This window comes from Sphaerodactylus townsendi, linkage group LG06 (genome assembly GCF_021028975.2).
Source record: "Sphaerodactylus townsendi isolate TG3544 linkage group LG06, MPM_Stown_v2.3, whole genome shotgun sequence".
NCBI classification, from domain to species: Eukaryota; Metazoa; Chordata; class Lepidosauria; order Squamata; family Sphaerodactylidae; genus Sphaerodactylus; species Sphaerodactylus townsendi.
Window position 1 is genome coordinate 46,871,295 of NC_059430.1, and position 23,840 is coordinate 46,895,134.

Sequence of the window (23,840 nt, forward strand, 5' to 3'; positions counted from 1 at the left end):
ATGTTAAGCCCTTGTATTTGTTTGGGATGGCATGACACAGAGAAAAAATCCATATGCTAGTTTCTTTTGTATAAATAAGCAATTTGCTTTTGCTGGCTTTCCATAGCTCCCTCCATAAGTTAACAAATGTTAGAGCCGTGGTGGCTGGGGCTGATGGGAATTGTAGTCCATAACATCTGGAGTGCCAAAGGTTCGCTTACCACTGTGTTAGAGTGATCCATCACAGAATTTATAATGTGTTGAATTTATACTAGATGTGTATATATAGCTAAACAGCTACATATTTGTGCTTTATTTGTGAAGAATTTGTTCTTAGTGTCATCAGGTGTTCCATGGGATTGGGGTGTGTGTGTGTCATCTTATAAGCACTTAGCTAGCTGGCAGGTCATTAATGCACTTAGAGTTGTCTTTCAGAATACTTTGACGGGAAATCCATATGATGTGTGTTTGTCTTGATTTCTTCATTATTTTTTCCAGGCATTTTTTTCCTCTGGAAATCTTGGGGGAGGGAGGGAGGGAGGGGCTAAGGCATAGGGTTACCTGGTGATAAAAGTAATTGGCTTTAGTCCTAGGCTGTGTTTTAGAAACTTAGGTCTTTAGTTGTCTCTAGTTTGGATGAATAGTTTTATTCTGTTATCTGTACTGTATAAGCATTTTGGCTGATAACAGTGTAGACAATAATGAGGTGCTAGGCAAGCCAATTGTCTGACTCCATGTAAAACAGCTTAATTTGAAATGTTTCTTACGCAACAGTATGACAAGATTGTTTAGAAATATGTTGTTGAAGTATGTCAAATTTATGACAGTTTTGCAGTGTCATCTTAAGCAGTTACACCCTTCTAAGTACACTGACTTCAGTGGAATTATACAAGTGCAACTTTGTTTATGATGGCTCACCTGAATACCTAATTAAATTAGGGAAGCTGCTTTTGATAACACACCAACATGTATTTTACTTTACAAAATCAATAATGGATAAAACCCTAACATCAAGCTGGGTGATGTAAGTAATTACTGAATCTATTCTGTAAATGGTACAGTTGGATTACATCAGTGACAAACCAACATAGAACGCCTTCATTCTTTTGCAAGTGCTCGGCATTTTTGAGCATATGAATGAACACATTTATAAGTAGTGCAGCTGCTGGAAAATATAGACATTTTTATAGTCAGACCATTAGGAATCAGCAGATAAAGAACTTACAGTACATCCAAATTTGTTATGTTGTATCTAAAGCTTACAGACCAATCCAGATGGGGGGGCTGAATAGGCTGTGGGAGCGGCACTGGGTTGCACCAACACCTGTGCCCCTTCTGCCAGTGTAAGGGGCACCCCTGCTGGTGCAGAGGGCAAAGATGCTGGCAGCAGCATACTCTACCTAACCAATCTTTAACCTTCCTAAATATCGTATTTCCTTGATATTGATGTTGGTTGGGTAAAGTTGAATTTGGTAAGTGTTAGCATAGTTAACTGCTGTTGGAATAGCTGAACTGAGGCAAAAGGTGACACCCACCAGTGACAGGAAGCAGAAAAAAAATAGATCCTTCCTCCTTAATTGGATGGTGGGAAATGCCCAATCACGATGACCTCCTTTCCTCAGAGGAGAAGGGCTCTTCATGGTAAATGTTCAATTGCCCATTCTCCTAAAAATGTCAAAGTAAAAGCACAGTGAGGGATACAGGATCTTGTAGTGTGTATATATGTAATATGTAATGCATATATGTAGTAATATACGCATATGTATATACATATATATGTAATGCGTATATGTAGTGTGTATATATGTAATATGTAATGCATGGCAGTAAGTGGTCAAAGTTTGGAGAATATATGAATACATACAATCCCATGTCCTTTCATGTATCCAGAAACAGTGTTATGCCAGTGCCTGTTGACAGTGCCTAAATGTTCAAGTGAATGTTGACAATCACATGTCTGAAATTCCATTTAGACCACTCTGTATTTAGTACATTCACTCTGAATTTTTAGATTCACAAAATCAATTTTGGGTTGTCAGAATTCACACATGAACGTCAGCATTCACTGTAATATCTTTGTATAAAAGTTGACTTCAGCAAATTGCATAATATGGTAATTGAAATTAGAGATGGAAGGAGCAGTAAATGGTTTTGTTGTTCTGAAAAATGCATCCATGTTAGGAATGTTTCAGTCTTATAGTAAGTACGGAGAAACAGCAAGTGGATGTCAAAGGAGACTTTGCATTAAATTTGAGGTTTTTCTTCAGAAGTTCAGTTTTGTCTGCTGATTTAAGTTACCATGTTGGGCACTAGGAGTGATATATAGAATTCAGAGTGCAAATTTTCAGCAAAGTGCAGGGTCTTGAAGCCAGAGCTTAAAAAAGAAATAAAGAAATGCTGCTATCTTAACTCAGTCCACCCTTTGGAGGGGAGCCAATGTAAAGTTTGCACAGTGGGCATAATGTGCCCATGATTACTCATGCCACTGAGCAAACATGGAACTGCAAAAAACGGCAAGTTAAGATCCCAAGGAACCAGAGAGGATTTTAAAAATTATGTAAAAGACTCCTATTATGGTTAAATAAAATGTATGTCCCAGTAAAGAGACATTAAAGAAGTATCTGATTTCTTGGTTTGCCTTTCTTAACATTAGTTGAATATGAACAATGAACAAACAGTCATTAAAAAGCAATCGTCATCTTGCATGCCAATCTTCTGTTGTCTGTAATGAAGCAATGGTATTTAATTAGTTAGATGCGGTGTTTTGAGTTTTGACAAATATCCAAATAAAATATTTCTATTCTCAACAGATATTTTAATAGGCTTTAGTTTCTGAGCAGCTGTTGCTTCCTAGAAAATGCAGGAGTGCTGTGAAGTACTTCAATTTATCATAAGAATATATAGAGGAGTAGGAGATATGGGATGATGATGCAAATCCAAAAACAAAACAGAACAAAAAACTTTGGCAGAAATAAGTATTAATCAGCTGATAAAATCAGATTTCTATGCCTAGAAAAACTGAACAACTTTTGTGTATAAATTATGCTGAGCAGAGCTGTGTAATTTTGCCATTACCGTAGCTCTCTAATATAAGACATTTATACACTTGCTCCCAAAGATGTGTGTTGCTGCCCATTTTCAGGGGATGTCTTATTTTTCCTGTGTTCTGTTCACAAGTACGCTTCCAACAAAAACCTTGTTACGTTCTACTTCGATTTTATATTTCGCACTTCAGCAAAACCTCTACTATGTCTTATTTTTCGGGGATGTCTTATATTAGGGGAAACAGGGTAATATTTTTGCATTTTTATTAATCATGGAAAGGGGAAGTAAGGAGGTGTACTGAATACTGAAATACTGAATATTGAAGGTGTACTGAATACTGAAATTCAAGATACTGAAATATAGGACACTGATATTTAGGATACTGAAAACTGACATGCAGCAACTAGACATTTTCCAGATACTGTGCCTCCCCACGCTTCTTATTTGGAGATTTGAACCAACATTGTATTTTTTTAAAACAGGTATTCCTAGCAGGATGAGCTCAAAGCTTTCTCAAACCAAACCAAACCAAAGCTGAGATATTTGGGAAACTAAATTTTGCATTCATTCAACATGGTTGCCTTTGAAAAATATACATAGACTTTGGCTGCTGTTATGTTAGTGTGGGGAGCACTGTGTTCTAGCAGTTTCTCATAAGCCCCATCAGACATCCCTGGTGATCTACTACAATCTGTACCTGTTTTCACTGATGATGAGTTTTCTAGTGTTCTGCTGCTGATTCTGATATCTTCTGGCATATTTTATAGATGTTATCTGTCTTACAGTTACACTTAACAAATTATTCCCCCCATTGTTACAGACGCACTATTTTTATTTTTTTCTGTGCTTTGTTCTGTGTGTTGATATAATGATTGTAGCATGAAAACAGTGATTCCTTATCCAACAGTTTGAATATTTTTGTAGAGTATATTGCTTTGTACTCAGCATCTACACAGTTGAACATTACCAATGGAAACTGATATAATCATTGATACCATAATGAAATAAAATATATTTATTGTCAGATTAAAGGCAGTTTATGTGTGTGCCTTAAAATGCATTCAGTGTTATCCTCAAATCTCTAATCCAGAATATCCTTAATAACATGCAGCCATTGTTTGATGATGATAACTGTCACAGTAGTTCAGTTCTGAGTTGTAAGTTACTTTTAAGCAGAACTTCACATCATTCTTCCCTTACTATTGGCAAGCCTGTGAAGCCAGCACGTTGTTGCCAGGTTAACATTTTTTCAACAGTCATAATTTATATTCTCATTCTGGATTTCAGTGTATGGCCTGAGATGTCTCCCTAGCACGGCTTTAAATTGATCCGTTGGTCTTTTTCAAAATGTTCTGCAGATGAAAAATGAAATCAGTGTACTGGGCACTGGGGGGGGGGGGGGGAGATACCAGCACCCTTGGCGAGGCTCTCCCAAGTCCTGAAAAGGAAATTGGTTGAAATCAGTGCAACTTTATAAGAACATAAGAAAGAGCCCGCTGGATCAGACCAGAGTCCATCTAGTTCTTCACTCTGCTACTTGCAGTGGCCCACCAGAGAACTGGTCAGAACTGAGCACTGAGTTTACAAATGGGAAGACCTTGCCTCTAAATTGGCAAAGCTGATGTGGGAATGTAACTGTTCTTTTCCTTACCTCTTGATCTCAAGGGCTTAGTTGTTACTGCTGTGGTGTATGAGCGGCAACCATCTCTCCCCTCTGACTGCAAGAACTGAGACTAAGAGTAACACATTTCTGTGTTTAATTCTGAAGGTTGTATTGTAATCAAACTCTGATTGTACTCAATTCAGAGTACAATCTGGGCAGGCCTCACGCTCTCTCACACATGCTATCCTTTTTTAAAAAAATGCCTGCCATATAAAGAATATACCATAAATTCTATTTATTTTGATGGAGGAAGCAGGAACGTAAGTACAGAATTTTTATTGGGGGGTTCTCCTTTTAAATCCGCCTTAAAGGGAGAATCTGGGATCCCCAGTTGAAACAACATTGAAAGTGATGCTGTTTTGGGGTGGATTCTCCCCCACCCTGAAACAGCATCACTTTCAATGTTTAAACTGGAGGCCTCCCATTCTCCCTTTAAATCCATGCTGAAGGGGGTGGATTTAAAAGGAGAATCTGGATAAATTTTGGGGGTGCCCACTGTCATGGGTGCTATTCTTAAGCTAGCAGCACCAAACTTTCAGGGTACCTTTAGGAATCTCTCCTGATGATACCTTCCAGGTTTGGTGAAGTTTTGTTAACAATACACAACAACCTTTATTAGGCATTTAAAATAGGCTCTAGAGTGTTACCAGACATTTATAAAGTACAAATCAAGAGTGCATTCAAAATGCAGACAGAAAGACTATATATAGCAGTATACATTACTTAGAAAGTTCTGTCACTTGTAAAAGAAATTTTGCTACTTTTTCCAAGAGCACGACATCTGCATTGTTTAACAGAAACTTCACAACAGCACTGTCAGAGTCTCCTTCAGATTTGTCTAGGGCCAGCCTGGGAGAGAAATTTCTAATGCCCACATATCTTGAACAGTCGAGTATAATGTGAGCAAGAGTCTCCACTTGGTTTTTACAGTGTGGACAAACCCAATCCTGGAGAGGGATGGATAAGTAATTACCCTTTGTAATGGCCGATGGGAAAGTATTGGATCTAGCCCTTGTGATAATCCATCTCTGTTGGGGTTCAGTTAATAATTCAAGATATTTGGCTATGTGCCCCTGTTCTGGTATTATTCCAACAGAGAGGGGTGAGCATGATTTATTTGCTTGCCCCAACAAGGTATGGTATTCTCCTGGAGGCGACTTAGGGCATCTTGGCTGGGTGATTCCCTTCCTTTGTCCAGAGAGGCAGGATGTTGATTTTTTCCACTTCCTGTGACGTCCCTGGCCTCCATTTTGGTTCCCCAGAAGTTCTCCTGCCTTCGCAGAGAGTGCAGGTCTTTCACTGGCTTGCAGCCAGTTTAGGTTTTTTCCTTTAAATTTAGCGTTTTTTATATAGATTAGAAGCTAGGCAACAAGGGGCTGGGTGCAGCGTGATCGCCTTAAGCTCAGCTGCACCGGATTGCAAGGGATTCTCCGCAGCCAACGCCGAGTTTCTCCTTGATTTCTCTCTCAGCCCATCCGACGGCCATAGATGGCTTCCACCGGTCTTTTTCACCCCCTCCGGCCTCGACTCCTTCCACAAGTCGTTGGCGGAGGGGACGAGGACGGCCATCCGCATAGGGGAGTCAGGTCGCCACAGGAGTTGAACTCCGGAGCCAAAGCAAGAGCTCCGAGCAACAACACGGGAGGACGGCAGCCGAGCGCAGCGCAAGCGGGCGGCGACGGCGGGAGGAGACTTTACGGGTCCCGGCGCAGAAGAAGCTCACGCCGGAGACGAGCTGCCGGGGACCGCCCCACAGGAGCCAGCGACCCATGTAGCCAGGCAAGGGCGGGCGCTAAGTTCCTGCACCGCAGCCACGCGAGGGCCTCCCCGGCACCAGGCAACAGCATCCAGCCGCTGCCGCGGATTCCAGCCCATGGCAGGGCCGCATCGCAGGGAGCTGGGAGGGCGGGAACACCTCCTCCGGAGTAGGCATCGCCCACCGGAGATGAGGCAGACGGCCAGAACACAACATCGCCTCAGAAACCAGGCAAGACCGTGAAGGGGACGCGGGATCAAAAGCTGTAGCCCCGGCCCTTTGGAGGGCAGAGCTACATCCCGGGAGGGCAGAGCAACCTCCCATCGGGAGGACAGGGCAACCTCTCGCCGGGAGGACAGGTCAACCTCCCCCCCCCTTGCCTGTGAACATGGCAGTTTCCGGCTCCTGGAGGAGAGACGCTTTCTCCACGAGGAACTCATGGGTTTTCTTTAGAGAGGCCAGGCGAGGGAGAGATTACAAGGTTCCATGGGGCAGGGAAAGCCACAGCCAAAGAGCAGGAGCTGCAGATCCCCCCCTGCCCCTCAGAATCCTGGACGGAGGCACCGGTCCCCATCCCGGTCCCTCAGCTCCTCGTGGCAGAGAGGAATCCCCTGGCCATCCCGGGAGACACCTCTGAGGAATACAGCGAGGGGGAAATTGGGGATCAGTCGATTATTTCTCTCCTGATTCCGCAGGACACCCCCTATAGAGTCCAGTGAGTGCTTTATGAGGTTTTTCAAACAAGAACACCTTCTCTGCACTAATGGCCAAGACCATCTCTGTCCTTGGAACTGCAGGATGCAGCTGATGCAAGAGGAGACCACGTCAGCCCCACCCCCGACTCTCCACCGCCAAAGCCCATCAAAGGGATGCCCCAAGGGGAAATGCCAGGACATCTTCCTTAGCTGGGCAGGAAAAAAACTTCAGGAGGTTTTTCCACTCCCCAGAGTATATTTGAAAGGAGGGATCACGGTGAGAGAATGGGTTGGATCTAGGCTCCAATAGGGCTCCCTGGCCCAGTTTCTTCAAGAAACTGTAATGCGCGAGTACCTGAGTCAATCGCCCACCACATGCCGCAGACACCGATGGGTGGATGCCCACGGCTGCCCAACTCTCCAGCCTAGGGGTTGGTGACAAGGGATTCGAGGGAGGGGTCCCTGAAGCGACCCCACGGACTCCACGACATGAGACGCCTTCCACTGAAAAAAGACGCATGCGAGAAATTAGCCCAGGCCACCAAGATTTTGGCACCATCAGCAACTGCTGCTTTCGTGCTCTCCCATCCTGTGGCTAATGGGAGGCTCCTGGACATGATCCCTCGGAGGATCCAGAGGATCCGAGAGGTCAGAGGGCATTGAGAGGGTCCTCTTTGCTAAGCATCTTACCCTAGCCCGACTTCCACCTTCGACACCATGATGATGGTGACCCGAATTTCAGTATTCACTGGCCCAACAGCGGTGGCTCACAGCCCGTAGGACACATCGTATTTGCAGCTCCTGGCTGCCGACTTTCACTCCAAACAGGTAGGCTGGCCACTACTTTACTTCCATGGAAACAGACCCTTTTGGACCGGGAGGCTGGACAACGCTCTAGTTGAAGCAAAGCACAACAAGAACAGGAAGACGCTCCCTAGATACATCAGAGGGGACACGCTCCTTCACTCCTCTTACAGAGATCACACACCTGTGAATTTTCCAAGAACCCAACGCCCTTTGCCTCGGGCCCCTAGAGATGGACCAGGAGGACACATCATCAACACCTAGTCCTTTTCGGAAACAAAGGCAACTTCGGGTAACAACAACAACGCTGCAAAATTCCTTCCGGCCCCACTTCCGCCCTGGAGGCTGAGTTGTGCCCTTTTCACTTGTATGCCAGAACCGCGAGTTGACCAATTCGAGGCATTCTGGTCGGCGGGCTTCGTCCCACTTTCAAGATGCATGGATGGAAGCTTACCACGTAGAACCCGATGGACAAAGGGGAGGAGGTTGATCGAGAACCGGTTACCTCCTGGAGCTGGCAAAACGCCAGAAGCCACGACTCCGCACTTTCCAACGCTTTACTCTCCAGACTGGACCAAAGCTCCAAAGCGACAAGAATGTTTCATCCAACACCTTCTGGATATCAGAGCCATAGAACCAGTGCCATCTATGGAGAGATTCTAGGGAGTCTACTCCCACTTCTTCACCGCGGCTAAAGAAACGGGAGTGGAAGCGCCATCCTGAACTCCCATCAAATACACCAACAAGCACATGCTTCTGTACAGGTTCAAGAATGGAAACTCTTCCGATCCCATCACTGAGGAGAACGCCTTCAACCCGAGGGACCAGCTGACGCCGCTAGACCTCACAGAGGCTTTTACTTCCCACATTCTTATCAACCCAAGACACCGCACTTGCAGTACTTACGGGTTCACAGCGGGGGGAGACACACTACCAATACAGAGCTCTCTGTTTAAGTTAGCAACGGCCCCGCTGAAAGGTGTTCTCTTGCTAAGGTCCTTCCCTCGCTTCCATCATGGAACTCGGTGACAGGAGGGAATACACGCCCATCCCTACCTCAATTTACATCTTGATTCGGGTCGAAGTTCATCTGAAACCTCTACTGACACCGGCTGGGATGTCGAGGCAGAGTCCAGGAAGTCCCTGAAGCCAAACACGGCTTCCTCATAAACCTGGCTAAAAGCTTCCCTCATCCTATCACAACGGATGGAACACACCTGGGGCGGTGATAGATACCGCCCCGAGCGCCCTCTTCAGCTGCCTTCAGCTTAAGATCAGTAAAGATACAACGGCTGACCAGAGTCCCTTGGCCGCCGTGCACAGCAGGGGCCTCCCTACTCCAACTAGCGAAGCTTGATGGGATTGTTCATTATCCCACAGTGGACATGGGGTGCATCGGGGCCAGAAGTGCACGCTGAGGGGCCGCTACAGAGGTCTCCCTGCGAAACCACACCAGTCGCTGATCATGGCAAAGACAGACAAAACTCTTTACCCTGACCCAGTCACTCCAAAGACAGCCTCAGATGGTGGACTCAGTCATCCAACTCCTCGCCAAGGGGCCAAGATCTACCTGCCCCAGGACAGGGTACACCTTCTTCGACGGATGCCAGCCTTTAGCTGCTGGGGGGCCTGCTGTTAAGGCAAATAAAAGTACTGCTGGGTCAGTATATTCCAGCCACGGAGACACAACTGCCTATCAACATCTCTTAGAGACCAGGGCAATGCTGCCTGGCTCTGAATCACCTTGCAGGAGGAGCTACTGAACAAACACGCTCTGGTGAGGACGGACAATATCACAGCAAAGGCATACATCAACACCGCAAGGAGGGATCCAGATCACTCAGCGCTACTGCACCGAGTATGCGGGCAGAGTACTGACCTGGGCGAGGAGACTCCACCTACAATCCTTGACAGCCCGGAACACATCCAAGGCAGCCTAAACACGGCGGCGAGATTGGCTCAGTCGACAACAGATCTCCGAGGGCAGAGTGGAAACTCAACACGCAGAATCTTCAAACAGATCGCGACTTCATTTCGGAACGCCAGAGGTGGATCTCTTCGCAGCAGGGGAAAACCACCAGCTGCCAACCAACCTTTCACGACCAGGTTCCTACCACCTTCGAAGGAGATAGCATACAGATGCTCTTGAATTCGGCCTTTGGCCCGAGGGCCCCTTGTACGCCTTTCCTCCCGTCCCAATCATCCCCAAACTTAAAGAAACTGAGGGCAGAACAGGCCAGAAATCATCCTGGTGGCACCGCGGCGGCCGGTGAGCGACCATGGTTTCTCTTCACCTACAACTATCCAATTTGCCCCCGCATCTCACCCTACCGAGTCCCCAGACATGCTGTCCTAGGGACCGGCCCACCACCCTAACCCCCAGTGAGCCTTCTGTTTGATCACCTGGCGCTTGAGCCGCAGGTTTTCTTTGAAGAGGGAAGGGCTATTCGTGACAAGGTCACAGACACCATATTCGGCTCCTCCTAGGAAGGCCGCCCACAACTAACATCTACAACTGCTCGTGGAAAGCTTTCGGTCACAATGAAATAAGAGTCATCATTATCGACCCGAGGTGAGACCTTTCTGGGTTTCCACAGATTCTTCCAGTTCCTACAAGCAGGTTATGAGAAGTGACTCCGGAGTGCAACCCCGCGCAGACAGGTATGTTTCCCTCAGCTGACATTTTATATGTGGTCTAAAGCCCAAGGGCAATCTGGTGATTTCCTAGGCACCCAGACATCATCCGGGCTTGAAGGGTGTGCAGCAAATAGCAACCACCTAATTCTTCACCGCTTTCCCCTCTTGGAAGCTCAACACGCGATTTACTCAGGGCTCTCACGAAGCCACCTTTGTTTCTTCCATACGCCGACATACCGCTTTAAGTGGCTAAGGATTGAAAACCACCACTCTTCCTGAGTCGAAAGCCACATCTGCACGCAGGGTTTTACTTGAGCTCAGGGCACCATCCGCCAACCCCAACCTTTTGCTTATTTCACAAGGACAGGGTCGTCCTCGGACTGGACTCCACCTTTCTGCCAAAAGGTGGGCTCCTCCTTCCACATCAGACAGGAGGTCATCATTCCCCACCTTCTTCCCCAAACCATCTCATCCCAAAGGAAGTCCTGTGGCACGCCCTGGATGCGCTTGGCGGGGCCCTGAAGGAGTTCATTGTGGACGGGATAGAAACCTTATCCAGGAAAACCGAGGGTCTGCATTCCATCAACATCATGACGCTTCGGGAACAGGGGCACTGATGTTCAGAGCAACACCGAAGTAGCACCATCAGGCAGTGTATCAATCGCAGGCCTACAGGGCCGCATTGTATTACGTTCTAATCCCACAGGGAATCACAGCACATCTCCACACGATGCACACGCGAGCCACGCGGGGCGCTCAGAAGACAAGTGCCCGTGGAAGACATCTGTCGAGGCGAGCCACTTGGTCTCCTCTCCAGCTCCTCGACTTTCATCAGAGGCATTACAAAGGAATCCAGTCTATCTGCCGGCCGTGAGGAAACGGCCTTTGGGTCAAGAGTCTTAGAGCACATATTCGGAGACTGATCATCCTCAATTCAAGTTTTCCAAGGGACTGTACTGCTTTCGGAAGGGTCCCAGCCAAAGATGCCCTTAAGAAATTCGGTCTTCCAGGAGAATGGTCCATTGGTTCTACTTTACCGTTGAAGGGCCCTTCTCCTAGGCTTATCGCGGAGCATCTTGGCTTCCCGCCTCTAAGATCAGATCAGTCTCCAAAAAAGCAAAGAAATGGCACATAAAAGGGTTTCTATGTTTAATAAAGCGTTTGAGAATAAAGTTGTGTTTTTTGAAATCTAGAGTACGTTTTGAAATTCTTTCTGTTACCCCTGGCACATGTGAAGATAGTGACTGCTTTGTCAATAGACCTCTGGGGAACCAAAATGGAGGCCAGGGATGTCACAGGAAGTGGAAAAAATCAACATCCTGCCTCTCTGGACAAAGGAAGGGAATCACCCAGCCAAGATGCCCACGTCGCCCCACAGGAGAAGGGCCCTTCACGGTAAGTGAACCAATGGACCGTTCCTGTTCTAAAAGTGTGCTTTTTAAGGTCTGGAAAATCTCCCTGGGTGACAGCATACAGAGATCTTCAAATAATAAACCTATTGAATAAATTTTTAATTTAAGAAGTTGTTACCATTTGGAGGCAAATAGGTCTGGGTGCGCAGTATATGTTAATCTGTGCACATCAGAGTTAAAACATAATTTGATCCAATACTTGAATGTATTCAGCCATGCTCTTGTTTCAAGTAGGTTCTGGCCAGTTTTTAAGCATAGTACAACATATGGTACAGAGTGCGGTAACCCGAGTATTTTATAGAGGAAGCCAGATTGTATTCTTTCAACAGAATTGTTCCATGGAAGTTATCCATAAAGGAACTCCATAGAGAAGGTTGCTGGAACTTCACCTAAAGAGTTGAAAACTTTTTAAGAGCCAAGGGACATATCCCATTCCCCCTTGGTGTGAAAAAACTTTACTAATCATTGAAGCAGTGTGATAACTTCCTTTTTATAGCAGCAGTGTCTCTGTAGTTCGGCCCATGTATTTATATATGATGAAAGGTTAGGCCTAAATATTTAAAGGACTTGGAGTGTTCAACCTTAATCCCATTAATAAGCCATCTGGAAGGCTTAAATACATTGGTAAAAATGACAGTTTTTGATTTTTCTGGGTTTAAGGACAGGAAGTTAGATGTATAGTACTCCATAGTTTTTCTAAGGAGCCTTTTAAGACCCACTTGAGACCTAGAGATCAGTATCACGTCATCAGCATAAACTAGGAGAGAGGGGTTTCTGTATTTTTAGGGTTTTTTGGTGTTTAGCCTGCAGGGGCATAGTTTTTAGGCTAGCAGCATCAAACTTTCAGGGATTGTTTGGGAGACTCTCCTGATGATTAGCTTCTATTAGCTCCCATTGGAAACAATGGGGGATGGGGTCACCCCCTGGACCAAACCTCACCAAACCTGGGTAGTATCATCAAGAGAGTCTCCCAAACAATCCCTGAAAGTTTGGTGCTGCTAGCCTAAAGACTGCGCCCCCTGCAGGCCAAAAACAAAAAAAACTAAAAATACAAAAAACCCACAAATGGAGGGCAAAGCTTCGGCCATGCAATGGAGGAGTTTGAACCCTTAACTACATCCTTGGGAGGAAGTATAAAACACACAGACAGAAAAACACAGAGACTGTTTTCGATAACTGGTGGTTTAAGCAGAAGAATTTTTGATAAATCAAACTGCAAGTGTCCCCTCTCCCTCCATTTCAAAAAATCTCATTTATTTTAATTCTTGATCTGCTGTGATATTTTATTTTTGGGACTACAACTTGAAAACCCTGTTCAATTTTGAATTAGTCAAAGTTATTTAATTCAGTTTAGAGAAGCTAACTAGAATGTCTTACATTTTATGTATTATATCTGCATTGGGATTCCAAGGCAAATTTACAAAGGATTCCTAGACGGACTTTCATCCAAGCCCCTAGACCAGATCTGGTTGCTGCATCATGTGTTCTCCAGCCATACCCTAGGACAGGGGTAGGGAACCTGCGGCTCTCCAGATGTTCAGGAACTACAATTCCCATCAGCCCCTACCAGCATGGCCAATTGGCCATGCTGACAGAGGCTGATGGGAATTGTAGTTCCTGAACATCTGGAGAGCCGCAGGTTCCCTACCCCTGCCCTAGGACAAGAAGTAATGATAGGAAGAGACTTTGTTTATATTGTCATATTTCTTTATTTGCTTACCTCTGTTTTCAGATAAGACCTGAGGTTTGAAAGCACTGTGAAGCATCAAAAAGAGTTGACTGCTAGTTGACTGTATTTCCCTTCCTCTAAGTTTTTTTTGCATGTGCCATAGATTCAAGAAAGGGCAGGGTCTGTCTCTTTCATGCTACAGAGTGAGAAACCCTTCCCACCAGCAAGTTTTCTGCATGCCTAAAGCATTTGGGGACAGGAAGATTTCTCTTACACCAGGGAGTCATTCGCTGTGGCCAGTGATGATGTGAAGGCCACTTCACATCAGCAGTGGCGTAGGAGGTTAAGAGCTCGTGTATCTAATCCGGAGGAACCAGGTTTGATTCCCTGCTCTGCCACCTGAGTTGTGGAGGCTTATCTGGGGAATTCAGATTAGCCTGTGCCTCCACCACGCCAGCCTGGGTGAAGACAAGAAAATGATAGGAAGAGACTTTGTTTATATTGTCATATTTCTTTATTTGCTTACCTCTGTTTTCAGATAAGACCTGAGGTTTGAAAGCACTGTGAAGCATCAAAAAGAGTTGACTGCTAGTTGACTGCATTCCTTTCCCAAGTTTTTGCATGTGCCATAGATTCAAGAAAGGGCAGGGTCTGTCTCTTTCATGCTACAGAGTGAGAAACCCTTCCCACCAGCAAGTTTTCTGCATGCCTAAAGCATTTGGGGACAGGAAGATTTCTCTTACACCAGGGAGTCATTTGCTGTGGCCAGTGATGATGTGAAGGCCACTTCACATCAGCAGTGGCATAGGAGGTTAAGAGCTCGTGTATCTAATCTGGAGGAACCAGGTTTGATTCCCCGCTCTGCCACCTGAGTTGTGGAGGCTTATCTGGGGAATTCAGATTAGCCTGTGCACTCCCACACACGCCAGCTGGGTGACCTTGGGCTAGTTACAGCTTCTTGGAGCTCTCTCAGCCCCACCCACCTCACAGGGTGTTTGTTGTGAGGGGGGAAGGGCAAGGAGATTGTCAGCCCCTTTGAGTCTCCTGCAGGAGAGAAAGGGGGGATATAAATCAATCCGAGCTTCTCTTCTTCTTTACTGCGGATTTCATTTTTGGGTTGTGTGTGTGCTTATAAAGGTATAGTTTCTGCAGCATCTGTACTGTGCTAGGCTATACTTAAATGTATTATTATTTTTTGTAAAAAGAATCCCTTCAGCCCTCTTCATTTTTGGGTTGTGTGTGTGCTTATAAAGGTATAGTTTCTGCAGCATCTGTACTGTGCTAGGCTATACTTAAATGTATTATTATTTTTTGTAAAAAGAATCCCTTCAGCCCTCTGCCCCACCTCCTTTTTTATCTTTGTAAATCATACAAGATTAGGAATTCCTCTTTGCTGTTTGGATATTCTGATTTTTATATACTAGATTTTTTTTAAAAAGTTGCCAGATTCCCACTCCAAATCTGCAATACAAATTGAAGGTCCATTTCATTTTCTGTATACAGAACTTTGGTATAGCTAAAATAAGTTTCTTAAATCCTAAATTAAATTCTCTTTCTTAATAGGCTTTCTTAAGCCAGACGTACTGCTTATAGAATGAAAAAGTTCAAAAGGAGACTTTCCCTAACTTTGCGTGGAAGCCAAACCATTGATGAGTCACTTTCTGAACTGGCCGAACAAATGACGATTGAAGAGAACAGCAGCAAAGATAACGGTAATATATTTAATATAATTCTGTCATGTGTTTTTGAAAAACAGCAAACTTTTACTGAATAGTTAAATATAGGCATCTGTGTATTAATTTTTAAATTTGGGATAACTGTTAGTTTTATATTATATTGAAATAACAAATACGTAACCACTTTGAATAATTTGTCTGCTGGCCGGAATTTCTTTCTTGATAGTTCAAGCGAAGGAATAAAGTTGTGCTTAGTCTACAAATAATGCTTCCTTAATAATACATATAGTATAGTTTTATATTAACTAACAGTATTGCTACATCTGAGTGTGAAGTATTAGTCTGTAAAATTCATCTGTTGAGTTACAAAGTTCAATTTCATTTTGTACTTCTTTAGCTTCAGCAAATGAGCAACTTTGAGCCATTTTGTCTAGGAAGAAAAAAGGTTGGCTATTAACTCATAGGTTCAGAGAAGAACTGAATAAAATACTCTAACATTGCAATAATGGTATTAGGCTGAACTCAAAAGTTTAGTATAACAGAAATGGTTGTCAAAATGTAACAAATATTGTGGTGGTACTAAGAGAGTATCCAGTATTTCAGGTGCCTTTGCCAAGAAACTATTGGGTAGGAGAGAACTTTTCCTGAGACACTAGAGTACTGGCTAGATAAAAGCAGCTTAAGTCCTGCACTAGAAATATTATATAGCTTAAGCTGTGATGGCTTCAGAAGCTTCACTGGGTATTACTGAAATATTTTAAAACCTTGCAGGCTGGTGACTTAATTTTTTTTTTAGTATTTAAAACTCAGAATAAGATGCACATTTTCTGGACTTCTGCAGAATAAATGCAGCCTTGGATGTAGAACACAAATGAAAGAAGTAAGGGTTCCAAATATAAGTTATTTATAAGAAAGAGAACTTGATCTGGTAAGCTAAAGCTTGTGGTAAAGCTTCTTCCACCAACATCTCTCATACCAAGAACAGAAGCTGATGCTGTGTGTGAGGTAAAGTGTATACTTGCAGATAGTAGCATCGATCCACGTATTGCATGCAAACTCTAGCAGTGGCGTAGTGGTTAAGGCGTAGTGGTTAAGGAGCAGCAGCAGCTTAGTGGTTAAGAGCAGATGTACTCTAATCTGGAGGAACCGGGTTTGATTCTCTGCTCTGCCTTAGCTGTGGAGGCTTATCTGGGGAATTCAGATTAGCCTGTACATTCCAACACACGCCAGCTGGGTGACCTTGGGCTAGTCACAGTTCTTCTGAGTTCTCTCAGCCCCACCTATCTCACAGGGTGTTTGTTGTGAGGGGGGAAGGATAAATATGAAATACAAATTTCACCCCATTGGCTACCCATCTGTTAAAGAGGAGCAGCAGTGGGGTAGTGGTTAAGAGCAGGTGTACTCTAATCTGGAGGAATGGGTTTGATTTCCCAGCACCATACTTTATCCTTTGTAAATCCCATACAAGATTAGAATTCCCTGCTGCTGTTTGGATATTCTGATTTTTTTTATATGCTAGCGTTTTTTTAAAGTTGCCAGATTTCCCCACTCAGTACTGCAATGGAAGTGAAGGTCCATTTCATTTTCTGTATGGAACTTTTGGTATAGCTAAAATAAGTTTCTTAAATCCTAAATTAAATTCTCTTTCTTAATAGGCTTCCTTAAGCCAGACGTATTGCTGATAGAATGAAAAAGTTCAAGCGGAGACTTTCTCTAACGTTGCGTGGGAGCCAGACTATTGATGAGTCACTTTCGGAACTGGCCGAGACAAATGTGATTGAAGGGAACAGCAGCAAAGGAATACTTGTTAATATATTTAATATAATTCTGTCATGTGTTTTTTGAAAAACGCTTAAACTTTACTGAATAATAGTTAAATATAGGCATCTGTGTAGTAATTTTAAATTTGGGATAACTGTTAGTTTATATTATATTAAGAGTAACAAATATGTAACCACTTTGAATAATTTGTCTGAGCTGTGAAGGCCAAGAATTTGGGGAATCTTGATAGATCAATGAAGGAATCCAAAGTTGTACTTATGCTACAATGGCTTCAGTCAATAATACATACCAAGTATAGTGTCAGCCCCACCTACCTCACAGGGTATTTGTTGTGAGAGGGGAGGGGAAAGAAGTTTGTAAGCCCCTTTGAGTCTCCTATTGGAGAGAAAGGGGGGATATAAATCCAACTCCTCCTCCTCCTCCTCTTCTTCTTCTTCTTCAACTATTTATTTGAATACTGGTCTTGGTTCAACTATATGTGGTCTAAAAGTTGCTGGAAGGGTCTGTATTAGCAGTGAAGTTGCTTTCTTCGTCAATGCCTGTCTTGAGATGGATATGCATTGCTTGGGCTGTATGTCAGCCACATTGTACAATCCACCCTCCAAGCTGAACTTTCCATATTGTGTTATTGCTACATGCTGCTTAGAGTGTAGTACTGGTTAGTCCTGTAAAATTCATCCTAGTATATTCTGGTTGAGTTACAAAGTTCAATTTCCTTACAAACTGTTTTGGAATTAATAATAATTTTCATAACAGCCCATCTAGTTTGCCTTTGTGCGTAGAGTTAATTCCTTCCCTTGCTGTGTGTTACTGCTCCCGCATAAAAGGTGTTTACCAAGTCAAGTATTAGGCTGTCCACTTGTGCCTTTGGGAACAGAATTCTGCTGCTAATTTTTTTTGTTTACTTCTTTGAAAACTTCAACAAATGAGCAACTTTAGACCATTTTGTCTAGGAAGAAAAAAAAGGTTGGCTATTAACTCGCCAAGGTTCGAGAGAAGAGTTCGATGTAATACAGAAATACCATGGTGGGAAGAAAAAGCGAATTGAAGCAGAAGGGAAGAGAACATTCTGTGTGTGTGGCAGTATGTGTGGGAAGCAGAAATCAGGGAGAGAAAGAAGAGTACAAAGTAGTTCAAGTAAACAGTAAATGATGGCAGCATGGTAGCATGTTTTCAAGCAGGAACTTAGTTCCAGGAAATGAGATTCTTTATCATGTTTGGTGTACACTGCTTTATGCACTTGTTTTAGCATAGACATATGTATATATTTACCCATTTGGGGACTTCCAGTTTGCATGTGCGGAATATCACTATGACAGATGAAAAGACCTGGTTTCCTCATATTACGGGTATGGAAAGAAAGATGTATTTGCCAAACCAAATTAGAAAGGAAATTATATGCAATAATTTGTATTAGGTTAAAACAGCTAGAATCTCAAAGTTTAGATTTCAAAGGGTATACAGAAATGGTTCATCAAAAGCTTAGAAAACAGAGGCCCATAAGCTCAAATCTTGGGTCCAATTAACTGTGCTAGGTGGCCTTAGTATTTCAGGTGCCTTTGCCATTTTATACTGTAGCAGGCCTGATTGCTGACATCATAATCAGTAATTTATAAGTTTCAGTGATTCAAAGTATTCAGTGTTAGATTTGTGATACTAGTACAGTTGTGTTTTTGCATACTGCTTTCAAAAACTACAACTAAATCTACTCAGACTTATACTTTTAAATATTTAGAAATGTCTTGAGTCATGTTAAAATATTCAAAACAGACAAGCTAGGTTGTTTCTCTGCTAAATGTAAGACTGGTGTTATAGGGCTGAGAGAACTTTTCTCTGAGACACTGAGAGTGCTTTAGCTAGATAAAGCAACTAAGTCCATACTTTTTTCAAGAAATATTGCATATAAGCTGAGTACTCTGTGGCATATCATGTGTTGTTGTTATTGATATTGTTGGTGTTGATGTAGCCTGACCGGGGATTCTGGTGATAGGTAGGAAATAAATTTACAGAAATGAATCAGTAAATATACCCACAACAGCAGGGGTGTAGCTAGGGAAAATGGAGCCCGGGGCAAAATCTGAGTTTTTCATAAGGGCAATGACCCTCCCCCCACCACAGCCAGGCAGCATTTTGCCCCAGGTCATCTCAAAGTCACCATCACATTATGGAACATGCCCCAACACACAAATCTGAACACACCCAGGGCTCCCTAGTTTAAACAACTTTGAAAGTGGTGCTATTTTTTGAAGGGAGATCCACCCTGAGACAGCATCGCACAATGTTGTTAAACTAGAAACAATTCTCTTTTAAATCCACCTTAAAGGGATACTCTGGAAACCTAGTTTAAACAACATTGAAAGTGTTGCTGTTTCAGGGAGTGGATTCCCCACCCCACCCCAAACAGCATCATTTTCAATGTTGGTTATTGTAATAGTTTTCTGGGCTGTGACTGCTTTGGTCTGGTAGATCTTGTTCCTAATGAACTTACCTGTATCTGTAGCTGGTATCTTCAGAGGTGTATCACAGAGAGAGATCTCAATCACTGGGTACACTGTGTCTAACCTTCTTAAATAACTTGCAGGCTTCTCTCTGTGACACACCTTTTTTTTGGTGTTTGAAGACTCAGCCACAAGATGCACATTTCCTGGACTTCTGCGAGAATAATAGAACAAAGGAATTCCAGACCATAACCCCTAAAAACTCCCTGACTATCAGTTGAATCTGGTTGTGACAGCCTTCAACAATACTTTCAATGTTTTTTTTTTTTTAATATAGGGGCTCAGATTTCTCCCTTTAAATCCATGCGAAGGGTGGATTTAAAGAGAGAACCTAAGAGAAGAGGGGTGCCTGTCAGGAGCATCACACAGCCTTGGATGTAGAACACAAATGAAAGAAGTAAGGGTTCCAAATATAAGTTATTTATAAGAAAGAGAACTTGATCTGGTAAGCTAAAGCTTGTGGTAAAGCTTCTTCTGTAACATCTCTCATACCCAAGAGGCAATCTGATGCTGTGTGTAAAAAAGAATCGAGAGTGTCTGCAGATAATGCTTGTCGATCCCGTAATTGCATGCAAACTCTAGCAGTGGCGTAGTGGTTAAGGCGTAGTGGTTAAGGAGCAGCAGCAGCTTAGTGGTTAAGAGCAGATGTACTCTAATCTGGAGGAACCGGGTTTGATTCTCTGCTCTGCCTTAGCTGTGGAGGCTTATCTGGGAATTAACAAGTTAGCCTGTTAGGCATTCTTCAGGAGATTACATGGCAGCAAGGTGACCTTGGGCTGAATCACAGTTCGCTGAGTTCTCTCAGCCCCACCTATCTCACAGGGTGTTGTTTGTTGTGAGGGGGGGAAGGATAAAATAAGCCAGAAATACAAGTTTTACTTCCCCATTAAACACCCATCCTAACTAAAGAGGAGCAGCAGTGGGGTAGTGGTTAAGAAACAGGTGTACTCTAATCTGGAGAGAATGGGTTTGATTTCCCAGCTCTTCATACAGAGCATGAGAAAGACATCTGGGGAATTCAGATTAGCCTGTACACACTCCAAAACAATGCCAGCTAGTCACCTGGTAGTTCTTCTGGAGAATGCCTGTAAGCCCCAGCTACCTCCCAGATATTTGTTGCTTGAGAGGGGAGGATTTGTAAGCCCCTTTGAGTCTCCTATTGGAGAGAAAGGGGGGATATAAATCCAACTCCTCCTCCTCCTCCTCCTCTTCTTCTTCTTCTTCAACTATTTATTTGAATACTGGTCTTGGTTCAACTATGTGGTCTAAAAGTTGCTGGAAGGGTCTGTATTAGCAGAAGTTTGAGGAGATTTGGGCTTTCTTATGGTCCGTCCAATGCCTGTCTTGAGATGGATATGCATTGCTTGGGCTGTATGTCAGCCACATTGTACAATCCACCCTCCAAGCTGAACTTTCCATATTGTGTTATTCTGCTGTTTAAGAGTGTACTGGTTAGACTAAATGTATGCACCCAGTATATTCTGTTTGTCTTCAGATTCAATATTTCCTTACAAACTGTTTGGAATTAATAATATTAATTTTCATAACAGCCCATCTGGTTTGCCTTTGTGCAACCAAGTTAAATTTCCTTCCCTTGCTGTGTGTTACTGCTCCCGCATAAAAGGTGTTTACCAAGTCAAGTATTAGGCTGTCCACTTGTGCCTTTGGGAACAGAATTCTGCTGCTAATTTTTGTTTTCAAGGGTTCGTATGTATACAGAAAGTAAAGCCATGTGGGAAGAAAAAGCGAATTGAAGCAGAAGGGAAGAGAACATTCTGTGTGTGTGGCAGTATGTGTGGGAAGCAGAAATCAGGGAGAGAAAGAAGAGTACAAAGTAGTTCAAGTAAACAGTAAATGATGGCAGCATGGTAGCATGTTTTCAAGCAGGAACTTAGTTCCAGGAAATGAGATTCTTTATCATGTTTGGTGTACACTGCTTTATGCACTTGTTTTAGCATAGACATATGTATATATTTACCCATTTAGGGACTTCAAAGTTTACATGTCGCGAGGAATATCACTATGACAGATGAAAAGACCTGGTTTCCTCATATTACGGGTATGGAAAGAAAGATGTATTTGCCAAACCAAATTAGAAAGGAAATTATATGATTTTGTATATAGTTAAAGCAGCTACCTCTCAGAATTTAATTTCAAGGGTATCCAGTGGTGATTCAAGAGCAGAATCAGAAGGCCCTCGCTCAAATCTTGGGTCAATTAACTCTAGGTGGCCTTAGGCAAGGCATTTTATACTGTAGCAGGCCTGATTGCTGACATCATAATCAGTAATTTATAAGTTTCAGTGATTCAAAGTATTCAGTGTTAGATTTGTGATACTAGTACAGTTGTGTTTTTGCATACTGCTTTCAAAAAACTACAACTAAATCTATACAGACTTATACTTTTAAATATTTAGAAATGTCTTGAGTCATGTTAAAATATTCAAAACAGACAAGCTAGGTTGTTTCTCTGCTAAATGTAAGACTGGTGTTGCCAAGGCTGAAAATATTTCTCCACTGAGAGAGATGGAATAGCCCAGAGCTGAGTTTGCTGAGTACTCTGTGGCATATCATGTGTTGTTGTTATTGATATTGTTGGTGTTGATGTAGCCTGACCGGGGATTCTGGTGATAGGTAGGAAATAAATTTACAGAAATGAATCAGTAAATATACCCACAACAGCAGGGGTGTAGCTAGGGAAAATGGAGCCCGGGGCAAAATCTGAGTTTTCTTCCATAAGGGCAGCGGCCCTCCCCCACCACAACCAAACAACATTTTTTGCCCCAGGTCACCTTTGGGTCATCTCCAAGTCACCATCACGTTATGGAACATGCCCCAACACTGAAATCTAGAGACACACCCAAGGGCTCCCTAGGGTTAAACAACTTTGAGAAAGTGGTGCTATATTTTTTGAAGGGAGAAGTGCACCTGAAACAGCATCGCACTTTAATGTTATTTAAACTAGAAAACAAATTCTCACTTTTAAATCCACCTTAAAGGGATACTCTGGGCTCCCTAGTTTAAGTAACTCCCATTGAAAGATGTTGCTGTTTCCAGGGAGTAGATTCCCCACTTACCCACCCCAAACAGCATCATTTTCAATGATTTGGTTGTTGTAATGAGTTTTTCTGGGCTCGTGACTGGCCATGGTCTGTGAGTAGATCTTGTTCCTAATGAACTTCACCTGTATCTGTAGCTGGTATCTTCAGAGGTGTATCTGAGAGAGAGAGAGTCACATGTTATACACTGTGTCTAACCTGTCTCTTGCCATAACAGACTTCTCTCTGTGATACACCTTTGAAAGATGCCAGCCACAGATGCAGAGCGAGAATAATGTGGGAACCAGGTCCTGCCAGACTCATGGCTCAACCACAGCCTGTAAAACCCACAACTATCAGTTGAATCTGGATTTGTGACAGCCTTCAACAATACTTTCAATGTTTTTTTTTTTTTAATATAGGAGCTCAGATTCTCCCTCCCTTTAAATCCATGCCGAAGGGTGGATTTAAAGAAGGAAGAATTACAGAGGAAAGAATTGAGGAGTGCCTGTCAGCAGGGGAGCAATAAGCTAACAGTACCAAAATTTTAGGCTATCTTCAGGAGATTCTCCTGATGAAATCACCCAGGTTTAGTGAAGAAGTTTGGTTCAGGACGGGCCCCCAAAGTTATGGACCGCAATAGAGGGTAGACCCATCAGCCATTAGCTCCCATTGGAAACAATGGAGGGATGAGGGCACCCTCTTTTGGGGTCCATGGCACTGGAAACCCTGAACTGAACAACCTTCCTGAAACCATGAGTAATTGATATCGAGGGGAGACTAGCCTTATGATACCACCTAGGTTTAGTGAAGTTTTATTCATGGGATCCAAAGTTATGGTAGCCCCATCTACTATTAGCTCCCATTGGAAACAATGAAGGATGGAGTCACCCCTTTTGGGGTTCCTTAACTTTGGACCCCCTGAACCAAACTTCACCAAACTTGGCTGGTCTCATCAGGAGAGTCACCTGACAATAGCCTGAAATGTTGGTGCTGCTAGCCTAAAAACTGCGCCCCCTGCAGGCCAAAAATGGAAAAACCCTAAAAATAGAAAAGGCCACAAACGAACCTGCAATTTTTGCTCCTACCACAAGGGGGAGCCTGGGACACTTGTCCCCGGATGTTCCCATGGTAGCTACGCCTCTGCACAGCAGTTGAGTGTTGGCTTGTATTGGTCTGTAACTCAG

The 23,840-nt window shown here is 43.4% G+C and overlaps 1 protein-coding gene across 3 annotated transcripts in view; it reads left to right on the forward strand.

The window, feature by feature from the left end:
• CDK17 (cyclin dependent kinase 17) overlaps nucleotides 1-23,840 on the forward strand; it is a 119,583-nt gene that overhangs the window by 31,356 nt on the left and 64,387 nt on the right. For all 3 annotated transcript variants that reach the window (XM_048502341.1, XM_048502340.1, XM_048502342.1), the window contains exon 2: nucleotides 15,224-15,372. In XM_048502341.1, coding sequence (XP_048358298.1) covers nucleotides 15,255-15,372 — 118 coding nt within the window. In that variant the 5' untranslated portion in view covers nucleotides 15,224-15,254. The remainder of the gene's footprint in view (nucleotides 1-15,223; nucleotides 15,373-23,840) is intronic.